Source organism: Ammospiza caudacuta, chromosome 10, assembly GCF_027887145.1.
Source record: "Ammospiza caudacuta isolate bAmmCau1 chromosome 10, bAmmCau1.pri, whole genome shotgun sequence".
NCBI classification, from domain to species: Eukaryota; Metazoa; Chordata; class Aves; order Passeriformes; family Passerellidae; genus Ammospiza; species Ammospiza caudacuta.
This window is the reverse complement of record NC_080602.1, coordinates 25421115-25434831: the sequence shown is the minus strand read 5'-3', so window position 1 is coordinate 25434831 and position 13717 is coordinate 25421115. Positions and strand designations below refer to the sequence as shown.

Below are 13717 nucleotides of genomic sequence, written 5' to 3'. Positions count from 1 at the left end.
AACCCCTGGGCACAGATTGCTCCAGGCCAGAGTTTCCCCTCGGGAAGCTGAGGTTCCCACGGTCACTCTGGGCTCTGGAGCTGTGTGTCAGGTAGAAACAAAACACCTGGAGACAGCAGATGCAAAGTCACTGCTCATTTGAGATGCCCTTTGTCTCACACACTCTTGGCTTTACTAATTTAACAGGTCCTCTCTCTTGGTTAGTGTCGCCCCTAACGAGGGGGCACAGGCAACACTCACCTCCGTGGCTGCCCACAGGGCATTCTGAAATTTGAGTTGGCAGCACAGCTTCATTCCTGGGCAGCTCATCCTCTGCACTTCCATGACTCCTTTCTCCAGGTTCACCACCGTGTAGTTCCTGAAAGGAGCAAGCAACAATTTCAGACAGCCAACACTCCTCCTGCAAAGGACCAAGGGACTTGTGGCACTTGTGGCCAAGCCACGACACAACTGCCCAGATATGGATGATGCTGCAAGGATCTACACCCCTCCAAACTGTGAATTCCTCATTTGAAGGGAAAGAAAGATGTGCCCTGGCTCTTCCTCAGGGGCAGATGTGCAATTGCTTCTGTGAAGATTTACACTCAGCTCTCTGACTTTGCACAGGGTTAGCAGGACATATGTGGTCTGCTCCTGTAATGGAGCTGTGAGACAAATAGATCCAGCTGAACAGCAGCAATTAATAACTGGGAAATCTCAGCCCATCTTGCCCATTAGGTTCTCAAGGGAATAGCTGTTCTCCAACTTCACTGCCTTGCTATTATCTGGCTTCATTATTATTCCAGTACATAAACAGAGGAGCATGATTCTACAGAGCAAAGATCTGTAACCTAATAAAATTATTTACAAATATGATTAATTAGTAGTTTTTTGTAGCTAAAAGGATTTTTTTTTGTTTGGGGAAGTTTATTGAGTTTGGATGTTTGAACAATAACTGGATATTCACAACCACATCTGCGATATTCACAACCACATCCCAGATGTTTTACCAACTGTGGCACAAGCAATTACACATCCTGAAATCTGTCACATGTCAGTAAACTTGTTATTGAGCAGTCTCCAGCAAGTGGATTGTCCAGTCAGGAAGCAGATTCACTGAGATATATTGCTGTGAATATTTGGACAACATCCATGTATTCAAAACACATCTGGGAGTGCCATGTGCTTCACCAGCTCAGCAGGAAAAGTTACATTGCCTGCACTGAACAACTGACCAGGCACCACAAATGGCAAAGCAAATAGTTTAGCAACAAATCATGTGCCTTCCCCATTAGCTTAATGGTTACAAATAATGAACACATTAATATAAAATTCAGATCAGTTTGTGAATGTTTCCAAATAAGACTGAGGCTATAAAAATCAGCAGCATCCATAAAAATGAAGCTAACTAGCTGCAGGTCACATGTGGCTGAGCAAAATGCCATCACCTCAGTCACAATTTAATAACATTTTAAGCACATGCCCTCAGTCCAGAACACATTTTACTGGCAGTGCACACTTGGATGCACACACAGCTCCAGGCATGTGGTTAACTCCCCATGATTGCAATAGGATTTAAGCATGTGCTTAATTGCTTTGCAGAAGAGAGATGGAACTGCAGCCTCAATTAGGAAAGGTTTAGTGTTAAATGGCCTCATTAGGAAAGGCAGAACACGTCTGTTCTCATGTGCAAATGCTTCATCCTGTGTGTGTGAATCATTACACTGCCCTAATCTTCTCCCCATATTAACTGAAGCAGAGTTAAGCTCATTAAATATCCTTTATAAAGCAACCACTGTTCCCAATTAAAAGAGTTTGGGAAAACAGTGTTCACTGTATTCTTGGCGTTCATCCAAGCTCACTTTCACCTTCTTTACCTCCCTCCCAGAGGCAGCAGTGAAGATGCTGAAGGATTTTTTACTTTAAAAGGAAAAGGAAAAGAAAGGAATTGCTAATGTGAGCTGTCTCACCTGGTGTCCTCCTTCCCATCCCAGAACACCACGGTGTACTCGTGCCCCGGGGAGCAGAAAAAGGAGGATTGCTTCCCACAGGGCAGCAGGTACATAAATGTTGCAAAGGTTGGATCTTTCATCTGCCCCACCACAGAGATGGCCAGGGGACGCTGAGGGGGGAGGAAAAGAGAAAGACAATCACACAAGGTGAAACAGGAGAGCCATAATAAACAGGAGGCTCAACAAGGCCAAGCACAAGGTCCTGCACCTGGATCAGGGCAATCCCCAGCACAAGCAAAGGCTGAGTGTCCCTGGAATTGGATTCCAACCCAAACCATTTTCTGATTCTATGATTATTTATTAAAGCTTGGTCTGTCATTATCTTACACATTTTACTGATTAATTTCCTAAGGCTTACGGATTTTGTAAGCTGACCCATCGCATGACAGTGTAAAGATGTTTGAGAGTCAGGCTGACCTTTGTTTGAAGGACAGCAGCTCTAAAACACCAACTGAAATTAATGAAGAATGCAATGCAGCACAATCCTTTTCTTGCACTTTGAAGCTTTTTCTTCCTCATACCTCCTTTTATAATCTTGGGGATTTTGAAGCCTTTGTAGTTGCACTCAAAGCATGACACTGGAGCTGCTTCTAGAAATTGTGGGTAATGTCTTGCCCTGGTGAAATCAGCAGCCTAACTGCCATGGACATCAAGGGACCCTCAAGCCACCACAGATGTCTAAGGCCACAAATCTGTCATAATTTCATTCATAAAACTCTCATTCCAGTCAACAGGAATTCTGGGCCAAATCAGCAGGAGGGGTAAATGGGCAATGGAGCTGTTGTGCTGCACCAGGAGCAAGCTCACCCCTCCTGCACAAAAAGAGAGAACACAGCTCAGGAGGGTGGTTTTGTACCTTCTCTGGCTTAGTGTCCCAGCACTCCATCATGAGGGCCTGCATCCTGTAGAGCTGCACCTCCTCGGGCTGCCCCAGGACAGGACGGATCCCTTTGGACAGCTTCTTTGCAATCTGGAGCTGGTGGTGTCCCAGCACAGGCCTCTGCCCAGACAGCAGCTCGTACAGGACCATCCCATAGGAGAACATGTCCACCTGGAGCCAGAAACAGAGGGAAAATCAGGACAGGGCTCTGTTGGGGGGTGGAGAGGAGAGCAAGGTAGGCACAGTGGGGAAGCCAGTGCCAGCCCTCATGCACAGAGAAGGGAACTGAGCCATGGGACGGTGCCAGCCCCCAGTGCCACCACAGGGCTGCCCCACAGCCCCCCCAGTCAGTCACCTTTTCATCATAGACGATGCGGGGCCGGATCTCGGGGGCCTGGTACCCAGGCGTGCCCTCCACGCCCAGCGCGCCCTCGTGGAACGACTGCCGCGAGATGCCGTAGTCGGAGAGCTTGATGTTCACGTGCTCCCTGACGTCCAGAGACCACACCAGGATGTTGTCCGACTTGAGGTCGCAGAAGATGATGTTCTTCTTGTGCAGGTAGGCCAGGCCTGTGGCGATCTGGTAGGCTATTTTGTGTGTCAGCATGTGTCCCAGCGGCACGAAGGAGGAACCTGGCACAAAGAACAGCCCGTCTCCAGCTCCTGTAATTGCCATAACTGCTGCTTCTTCCCCCTCTCTCCTTCTCTTTTTAACTCCAGAGCAATAGCTGACAACCTTTTGAAACATCACTCAATGCCACCATTTGAAAAGACACTGTTTATTTTACTGTACGTGTCTGACAGTCCTATTAGATTCTTTTTTTAAACCCTTTTACTTCTAGGCCACTAAATCTTTGGGTGAAAATCAGTGTTTGACTAAAAGTTGACATGAAGCCAAGGTGCCAAGAGGGTCAGATGGCCTCAACTTATCTTGGAATTAGTGTCGTTCATTTGACAATGACAGCAATACAGATAATAATGAGATAATTTAGAGTACCAAACACCCATCTGCACAGGGAAAATCACAGCACCATCCACGCAGCACTGAAGATGCACTCCACATTCATTTGCAGAAAAATTGAAAATCCAGGTCTCCAAAGTAGCTTTGAGAATCCCGAGCATCAATTTTTACTAGGTTCCCAAAAGCACAATACAAGAACAATTCCATCCCTCCCACTTCCCTTAGTCTGGAAAAAAAAAAACCCTCCAGCAAATCAAGCAGTAATTTAAACACCACCGAGCATTTGTCAGTGGGAGAGGAGTGGGGGAGAGGCTGGCGTTACCTTTGGAGTTCTCAGCCAGGACGGTGGTGAGGCTGCCCAGCGGGGCCAGCTCCAGCGCGAAGCACAGCGGGTGGATGCTGATGCCGATGAGGGACACGATGCAGGGGTGCTGCAGGGAGTGCAGCATGCTGGCCTCCTGACGGAACTCTGAGAAGTTCTTCATGGCATCCATGGCCCGCAGGTGCTTCAGCATGGTATCTGGCAAGACACACAACCCCCCTTCTCACTGCCCAGCTCAGGAAACAAGTCACAAACTCTCTGGGAGGTGATCACCCAACGAGGGCTGCAGCTGGTGGGATTATGTTGACAGCAAGGCTTGAAGCTGAATCCTTTTGCTGATGCATGAGCCACTAAGAGACATTGACTATAAGCAGGATCTGTCTGGTGCCTCAGGAAGCAAGAGCTCCCTTGGTCCTTAAACACCAGGCTCAGGTGTGTCTGGTACATGCTGCTCTCACATAGACCCTGATGACTTTGGAAAGCTGTGCTGTGCTTATCCCAGCAGGGGCTCTGTGCAGATGGCCCACTGCAGCCCCTTGGCTGCAAGGGCTCTGCCCTACAGTTTCCCAGCCTCCCTGCCAGAAGAGACCCATCACAGTAATGGTCCTGCTGCCACAGCACAGCCCAGGCTGCTCAGGCAGGTCGGCTCTTCCCGAAGGTGATTTGTCACTGGGACAGCAGCTGGCCTCCTCCACAGCTCAGGGATTCCCCACATCCTCCCCCGACAAAAATGAGGAATGTGAGGCACTTTCCCCTTGCCTCTGTCCATGGACTGAGGCTCTGCTGCAAAGCTGGGCTCCACAGGAGCCCATCCCTGCCTGGGGAAGCTGCTGGGCTCAGCAGGATTCCCAGTTTGCTTTCTCCAGCTGCTGGCACAGAGGGGGTAAAACATTAATTCAGAGGTGGAGACTCGCAAGTCCTCAGTGCAAACCCAAGCAAACCCACACTTCTCAAGGCCAAATAGCATGGGAACAGGAGTTGAAATCTCATCTCCCTTCCCAATCAAGGGCTCTGCCTTGGCACCCTATCAATCCAACCTCTGATCTGCAGGAGAGAAGCAGATTCCCTGATTCCTGACACCAAACCTGTGCACTGTACCTGCAGCTGAAGTGGGAGAACCCTTGCATTTTTTAATCTGAAATCTCTTCACAGCCACTGGTTTTCCTTGGTATCGTGCCCGATATATAACAGTTCCACTTCCACCCTGGCCAAGAACGTTGTTTTCATTTTCACTGCATTCCAGTTTGCTATTTTCCAGGAACAGTCTGCCAAACAGAAATTGGGGGTTTTTAATTAAAGTTTCAAAGATGTGGTAAATTAATATTTTTAATGTGATTTCCATTTTCACAAATGTCTAATAGGTTCTTGCCTTATCTACCAAGAGGACTGGATCACCTGAACTACCTTGGTCATCTCAGTTCACTCCATGCTGGCTCACATTGTACAACAGATTTCTCACAGAAAATAGTAATTTGAGCAAAGAAGCACAAAAGGCTTTTTGCTAATTTATCCCATAAGAATCAAACAGATCTGGAAAGCACATAAGCCCCTTTTCCAAGCAGATGACACAGGTACTGATACTTGTACTACTTATCTGTATTAATCATTTTTGTTTTGCTTCATTTACCTCCTGTTCCTCTTTTTTTTTCCACCGAGGCAGGACAGGATGTTTATGAACAGCCCCACACTCTGAAACCTGATTATTCAAATCAGCTTAGTGTTCCCAGGCTGCAATTCATCATTTCCCCACTCTCCCAGAGACTACTTTTACAGCTGTTCACACTTCAAACATCTCCACTCACCTCACACCTGCCAAATGAATCTGCAGGAGATAACAGTATGAGGAGGGCTGGTGTGATGAGCTGATGGGGTGTTTGCCCAGAAAAATGACCCCAACAAAGCAGCAGGGGCCAGTGAGAGCACAGAGAGCTTTGACAGCAGCCAACAGGACAGTCTGGTCCAGAGGCCCTGTGATTCTGCATTGGGCACTCATGAGAGAGCAGGAGCCAAAGGGGACATTGCTCTGCGGTCCTGCCTGCCCTCAGGTCTCCTGCTCTGCACACAGAGTAATGAGGGGTGTAAGACTGAGCCCATCTGGGAATGCAGTTAAGCAGCTTAAAGATTTGGCAGTGCTGCAGTGGGTAGGGGAGAGCTCCTTCAGCTCTTCAGGGCTGCCACACACCCAGCACATCCAGCAGCCCTCAGCTGAGCAGGGGCCCCAGCTCAGTGTGAGTCCCCCTGTGGTGACCATAAACTCACTCACCTACAAGCCCTTACAAAATTAAATCCATTTCAGTGCCAATTTTGTGATGCAGCAGCACTTCCTTTTTGTTTTGCCACATTAAAATCTCCTTTTGTGGGATCTCAGAAAGACTCCAACTACAGAAAGTCCTGGCCAGAGTTCTGGGCAATGCAGGACAGCTGTGGCTTTAAAAAGGACTTTGACATTGCAGCACAGTGATCTCAAAGGACCCCTGGTGTGATGACTTGGTCAGCACACAGATATTGCCTAAGCAAGCTGCTGAACACCAGGGGTGCAGCTCAGGATGAACTGCCAGAGCACGGATGGAGAGCAGATGGATTTGTTTCCTGTGGTCAGCAGAGACAACTCGGGAAAAGTGCCCAACCAAATCACGCAGGTACACTGAAACTCAACCAAAGGCTGTCACACGTTACCTGGCAGGAAAATCAGTCATGAAAAGCTCTGGGACCAGCTCTTGGAGCGACACGGGGATGTCAGGGTGGTTGGGACACGTGATGTAGTCCAGCTCGATGGCGGTCAGGACGCAATCCTCCATGTTGAAGTACTGCGCGTCCTCGGCCCGCTCGCCGCCCTCGCGCTGCTCCGGCCTGGCAGCTGCACAGATATGGCAGGGCACATACTGCTCCATCAGCAGCGTGCCATCGCTCTCCATGGCTGTGAGGGCTGCAGAGAGAGCAAACAAACAGGAAACCACGTCACCACCACGGCAGCTGAGGGGGAACAACAGCTCCGAGTGCATTCCAGTGTCCGCAGCACGACCTGGATGCGCCGGCTGGGAATGGTCACGCTCACACAGAGCGGTTTGCTGCAGGGCACTGACTGGAACAGAAAAACCTCTGCAAAGAAGGCAGGGACAGTGCTGGGGAGTCAGGGCTGTGGACATGACCCAACACTCACCCTGCTCTGGTCACAGGTAACCCACAGGCTTGTGAGGCAGATGTACTCAGGACCAGCAAAAATTGGAAGTATGTGAATAAAGGAATGGAGAGACCCTTCTGCTTGCTGCATGTCTGTGTCTCTGCCCAGGCTGCAAACTGCCAGATGGCTTGAGGTGGGAATGGGGTTGGGAGCAGGCTGGCAGGCACAGCACACTGAGCTCAGGCTCAGCACTCACCTGCAGCACCCAGGCTGGGAACACAGGTCCTGTGGGCTCCCTCATGGGCAACGTGTTCAGCCCCTCCAGGGGAAATGTGGGTTCTACCACGACTAAGCCTTTGGGAGGTTCATACCTCTCCCATAACTACAGAGAGATTTTGTGGTGACAGGCTCTGTTAAATGCCCACAATTAGTCAGGGTGAACACAGGCTGCAGCCTTTGAAGTCGTGGCTCTTCTCAAGCTTCACTGATTAATTTTAGCATTATTTTAATCCAAAGACAAATAAAATGTTCTTTTATCTTCAGAACATGTAGAACGTGAGTATGTGAGAGCGCACCACTGTTTCCTCCACAGAGCCTCCAATTAAGAGACTTTGGCACTGCTTTCTAGACCAGGGTAGGACGACAAAGAGCACTTCAGATTTTGTTTTGGTTTCAAACAAAGTGTATGGGGGTTGCAAAGAGCCTGCTGGGTAACAGCAGGATCTGTGCTGAGCACAGGAAAAGCAGCTGCAGGAGTCAAGGAAGTTACCTTGGCATGCAGTCCTTGGTACCATATTCACTCAAGCCTCTCACATCAGAATTTTGTAACTCACAGAAAGTTAGAAATGGTGGGCAAATCCTCATCCCAGCTGATGCCAGAATGAGTTCAAGGGACAGCACCAAGCAGTGTGGGCCAAATCCTGCCCCTGCTACAAGCACTGGGTGAGTCTCTTGAACTCCTGCAGGTCCTGTTTGAACTGCAATGTTTCACCTGTGCTGCTGTGACAGACAGACTGGAAGACACAATGTCTAGACCAAAGGGTGTTGGCAACTAATCTTGATCTGTCTGCAGGTTTATTAGCTTTTATCAAATGTTATTGGCTTGAGACTGTCAGAGCCTGAGGGGTCTTCAATTAACACACAATATTGTGCACCTGGAGAGCTCTGTCAAAGAACCCTCTGTTGAAAAGATGTAACACTGCGCAGAAAATTAGAGCTGTTCTCTTACCAGGGAACCACTGGTCTATCAAAGAGTTGACATGATCCGTGATGAAGGCCATGGCTGAAAAGTCTCTCACTTCTGACTGGGAAATTATTTTAATTCCACCACTTTTTTTCTTTTTCCAGTTCACATCAGAAGACTCGACACTGTGGGAGAAAGCCAAAAGACAGACCTGTGAAGCTTTTCTGAAGTATCAGCATCAACAAACTTTCTCTCTGGCAGGAAACCTGAGTTCATAATAACACACAGTTCATGAGTCATAGAAACACAAAGCAATCTAGCTTCGAGGGTGATTTTCAACTCAGCCTCTTCTGAAAATGACTTTCAGAAGAGAATTCTTGTACAGAAATGCCAGTTCCTCACAAAGGGTAAGTGCTATAGAAGGTCAGGACTAGGGAAAACTGTGGCCTAAGCAAGCTGAGTATGACAGAGAGCTTTGACAGAAGTGCCCTATACAGAATGATGGAAGGTTGGGAGCTGTAAAATCAGTCATAAAACTCCAGTGGAATAATAATGGTATTTCCAGAAACCGTTAGGAAAAGTTTATGAACATCATTTTTGCACAATTCCCATGAAAGTGTAACTCCCTGAAATACATGGGGAACTAACAGCAAGACCACTACCATGGTCCAGAATTCAGGATTCCAGCCTGTGGTTTGCAGCGTCTGGGTTCAAGTCCCCACTGAGCTTGGAAACTTGGGAAGGTCACTGCTCCCTTCTGGCCTCCGACCACGCAACAGCACCAATCTTGCCAGGGACTGAAGAAGCAGAAGCCTTAAATGTCTGCATTTGTGAAACAACATGGACAGGAGGTTTTCCCCATGCTGGCAGCCAGCAGACATTCTGCCTTGGCCAGGTTGAGGCACTTGCCCACAGTCCCTGCTGCACAGAAGCACCTCCATTGACCTGGATTGCTGCCACGTAGTGGTGAAGTTTTAGGATTCAGTGGAAAACTCATTGAGGTAAGGAAATCTTTGCATGTGAAAATGCATGATTTAAGCTGCCAGAGCCCCACTCTGAATTTCACTTTCTGTTCTCAGGCCTCTTTCAATTTGTGGCTGCAACAGCAGATAAGCTTGATACATTCAGACCTGCCAAATAATCAGTTATTCATCATTTTGCCAGCAATTGTTACCAGGTGAGTTATGTCCATTAGAAGAGCCTCCTCTTCTCCTGATGAGTGAGCACACAGCCTGGGTCAGGCCCATTCATCTCCATTCAGCTGATGTGTCTCATACACTCTATTAGTCCCCTGTCACACATGCTGCATTATGAACACAAATTACCTAAGATAGCCTCCATCAAAGGTAACGAACAGACCTTCCTGCCAGTAAACCGTGTGAGTCCTTTTGACTCGGAACGTGCTGCAGCGGTTCCTTTGCGTGCCTGTGAAGCTGTAGATGGTCACCTTTTTGTTCCTTGTCTTGGTGTTCTTCTTGTTTTCAAAGAGCTGAAACAAGCAGAAAAACATGAGTTTTGCATTTCTCGTAAGGATGTTTTAATCGGGCAAGAAAGTGATTTCTTTTTTTGGCTTTCACAGGTGCTGTTGTACCTTTTCCAGTAAAAGTGACTTGTGCTCATATAAAATTTTGCGATGGAATGGAAATACACATGGTAAAATTGATTTTTCCACAGTGGAAATCTTTTTCATGCCACTCAAAAAAGAACAATTTCATATCAGTGCACAAAGCTAATTCTGTAACTGTGACATTTGCCGTATTTATTCTGCACTCACAAAAGTCTTATAAACCTAAAGCACTAAATGTTCTAGTGAATGATGAAGCCTGCCCTCAGTGCAGAGAGTTAACTTTTCCACCTGTTTTAGTAGGAGGAAGATGGCTCTTCTCCAAGACACTTCGAACCAGCAAATTGTATTTCTGTTTTAAAACCAAGAAGTTAATCTGCAGGACTCCGCTGTACTCATTGCTCCAACATTTATTTGCCTGCAGACAGGTCTGACGCCTGGCATCCTTTCCACTCCCTTCATGAGGGCTGGATGAAGACCCTAGGAAAGGTGCTCTAGGATTATGTAGTGCCCAGGAGGATCTAAGCAAGGGGTTGCCAAGACACCCCATTAAAAGAGGTAAAGTTATTACATGGCTTGAGAAGCCTGGAACACAGAGGACCTTCCAAAAACAGGTATCATGTTTTCCATGTTCTGTACATCACTGACAGACCACAGTTTAATGGAGAGCTGCTAAGAAGATAGCAGAGCAGTACTATAAATATTTTGCAGATATTTATTACAGTTTCAGATAGAAACTGCTACAAACACATCTGCAACAACATCAAAATTCACTGGGCTCTCAGAACCTTGCAAACACTGCTTTAATGTCACTCATAGCACTTGCACTAATGGGGTGCCTCATTAAGGCAACAGTCCTGTAATTTTCTTCTCATTTAAACCCATAGAGATTCAGATATTTGGCTTTGCTGGAGCTATTCCAGATCTCCTCTGGCAAAGCTGTGAGGGAGTCTGGCCTGGTGGAATGGTCATGGACAAGAGCCGCAGGCAGAATTCCAATTACTTGTAATTGGAAGATGCTGGAGGAACTGAGACCTTCCAGGGGATCACGTTATAAAGAGGCTGTGGAGAACTCAGGTTTTCTCCCCCAGCGCCAATTTGTCGTTCTCAATGACACCTACTGCAAAAACAGAGTCAGACTGTGAGTGCAGAGCCTCGCCTCTCCCCTTTACTCACACAATGTTACTGCAGTCTGTGACAGAGGCGGGATGTGAACAGACATCCCACTTACACTGAACCCCTTCAGCTGTCTGCTTTTGTTTGCAGACAGACACAGTAACCTACCTGGAGGTCCATCTCTGCCAGGCTAATTAACATCCGAGCTATGAACCTCTGCCAGAAGCCAACGGGGACAAAGCTCATCTTGAAGACCCTCTGGACCGTGTTTGCGGTCTGGTGGCAGAGCCCGTGGATATCTAACGCCGGCTTGGTAGGAAGCAGATGAGGGAGGAGGTAGCTGAAACACATCAAGTTCAACAGCTCAGATTTTAGCTACAGCTTTTAACAGTGAGTACATTGTTACCAGATAATAGGGCGATTCAGTCTCCAAAGAGATTTTTAATGGCACAGCCTACTGCATATAAAAAAGCTTTTAGACTAAAACGCTGCAGCAATACATGGAGAAATTAATTTACACTATGAAAGCAAGCAGAGGCAAAACAGACATTACATAATTCAGCCAGGGCTATTGGAAAGGGCTAAAATTGATGTAATGAGCATTTGTGTACTCACAAATTAAATGCATTAAAATATAAGAGTCATTAGAACAGCTGTGATGTCGGGACTCTTTTTTTTGGTACTATTTTGCCCTGGTAGTAAGCAGGGAATTAGAGCTGTGGAACAGGAGATCAGTGCAAAAAAACCCTCCAGCAACTCAGGTTCTGTAAGCCCAGAAGGGGAGGAAAGGAGTTCCAGGCTGCAGGGACTGGGCTGCTCTGCCTCAACCCATCCCCAGAATGAGAGCACCCCATGGATCAGCATGACAGGGATTCAGAATGAGAGCACCCCATGGATCAGCATGACAGGGATTCCTGCTGCCCCACCCTGCAGCTGATTGATCCCTGTCACATCCCAGACAAACCTCTAGAGCAAGAGCTCACTTTGCCAGGCTGCTGCCAGCAGAGAAATCTCTTGTCTCAGATTCCTCTGCAATCAGATTATTAGGTACTTTGCCCAAGTGTGAAGGAGACTTGATGTTATCTGTGCCTGACCAGTCAGCAATAACGGGGTTATGCTGGTGTAGGGGACCACAATGCTTTCAAATTATTTTCAGATCTCCCAGTAATCCCAGAATATTCATTTGTCCTGCTCTTTCATATTTGGGAAGTTAAACGTCCTGGAACACTGCAACTGTTTTGAAAACCATGAGCTTATGGCTTTCAATACTTGCCAGTAAATCTCCTGTCAGTGATACTCTTCTGTACCAAACACATCCCAGGATGCCTGTACAATCTAAAATGTTATTTGCTTATAAGCAGACACACTGCTGTTTTATCAGTGCTGAGCCTGAGAAAATGTGTTGGCATCTGGGGCTCATCGTTGACGGGCACAACGACAGCAGCAAGGCATGTGGCCAAGAGACCTGACCAAAATAACACTGGCAGGGACTAGACACAACCAGAACTAATGCTGGGTCAGAATCCACTGCTTTAAAGAATCTACTGTCTCTCGTGTTTTCTCTCTAGCAGCTGCAGCATTCTGTAAAATTTGAAACATCGGCTCAGAAAAAAAACAGCCATGATTAGACAACAGCTCTCTCCATATGTCACACGTGATGACATATTACATGATGAAATTATCTGTTCCATGAAACATCTTTGGAATGTAAAACTGGCAAAAGTTTCAATTATAAATTCCAGTAAGAATGGTCACGCTTTTAAGTGTATTTTAAGAAGCAGAGCACAGCTAACTTACATGCACCTTAGGCAGAAAAGCAGAGTGCAACAAACTAAAACTTCTCGCTCTATAAAAGTAGTGGATGCATCATCAGAGACCCAATAAATTTTCCCCAGCACATCCAAGAAAAGGTCTAGGAGTGTAAGAAGGGCCAGTGAGGCCCTTCTGGGCCACAACTATCTAGTGGATTATAACACAGATGGTGATTCGACGCTCTTGAACAACAGCCAATGCAAATTTTGAAAATATGTGAAACATGCCCCCATCCACCCTTTCAGAACAGAAACTGGCAGCTGCTTTCTCTACTGACTGCACAGAAATCCTATCTGGCAATCTAGACAATAATTGCAGCAGCACAGTAACAAATAACTGCTCTGTGTCTGGCTAGTACATTAAATTAATCCAACCTGCTATAGCTACAGCCCGTCAGTGGGAAGAATATTCTGCTAATGTGGCTTGGATCGCTCAGAAAAACATTGGGCAGGCCATGAAAAAGCAGTTTCCTTGTTCCTGAGGCACAGACAATGTAATTGCCCTGGTGAAAAATGGCAGATAGTGACAAGGAGTCCAAAAGGCATTTTGGACTGAGCAGAAACATTGCTGCTTTATCTGTGTTAAGCCTGAGAAAATTTGTTGGCATCCGGGACTGGATAAGTGACAGGCATAATGACAGCACAGAGAATGCTGCACTTGTGCTGGCATTCAGAGCTCCCCCGAGGCTCGGGGCGATGCGGCCGCGCTGTCCTGCAAGGGCAAGGAAGTGAAATGCAAATGCCACATCAGAAGTGCAGCACAGCTCC

The 13717-nt window shown here is 47.1% G+C and overlaps 1 protein-coding gene across 1 annotated transcript in view; it reads right to left on the bottom strand.

Moving 5' to 3' along the window:
- The window catches only part of LRRK1 (leucine rich repeat kinase 1), a 53279-nt gene that overhangs the window by 10826 nt on the left and 28736 nt on the right, over positions 1–13717 (bottom strand). The window contains exons 20-29 of the mRNA XM_058811096.1: positions 11307–11478; positions 9784–9947; positions 8504–8643; positions 6831–7080; positions 5253–5419; positions 4155–4352; positions 3227–3504; positions 2848–3042; positions 1950–2101; positions 241–358 (exon numbers count right to left, since the gene is read on the bottom strand). Of these exons, the coding sequence (XP_058667079.1) occupies positions 241–358; positions 1950–2101; positions 2848–3042; positions 3227–3504; positions 4155–4352; positions 5253–5419; positions 6831–7080; positions 8504–8643; positions 9784–9947; positions 11307–11478 (1834 nt within the window). The remainder of the gene's footprint in view (positions 1–240; positions 359–1949; positions 2102–2847; positions 3043–3226; positions 3505–4154; positions 4353–5252; positions 5420–6830; positions 7081–8503; positions 8644–9783; positions 9948–11306; positions 11479–13717) is intronic.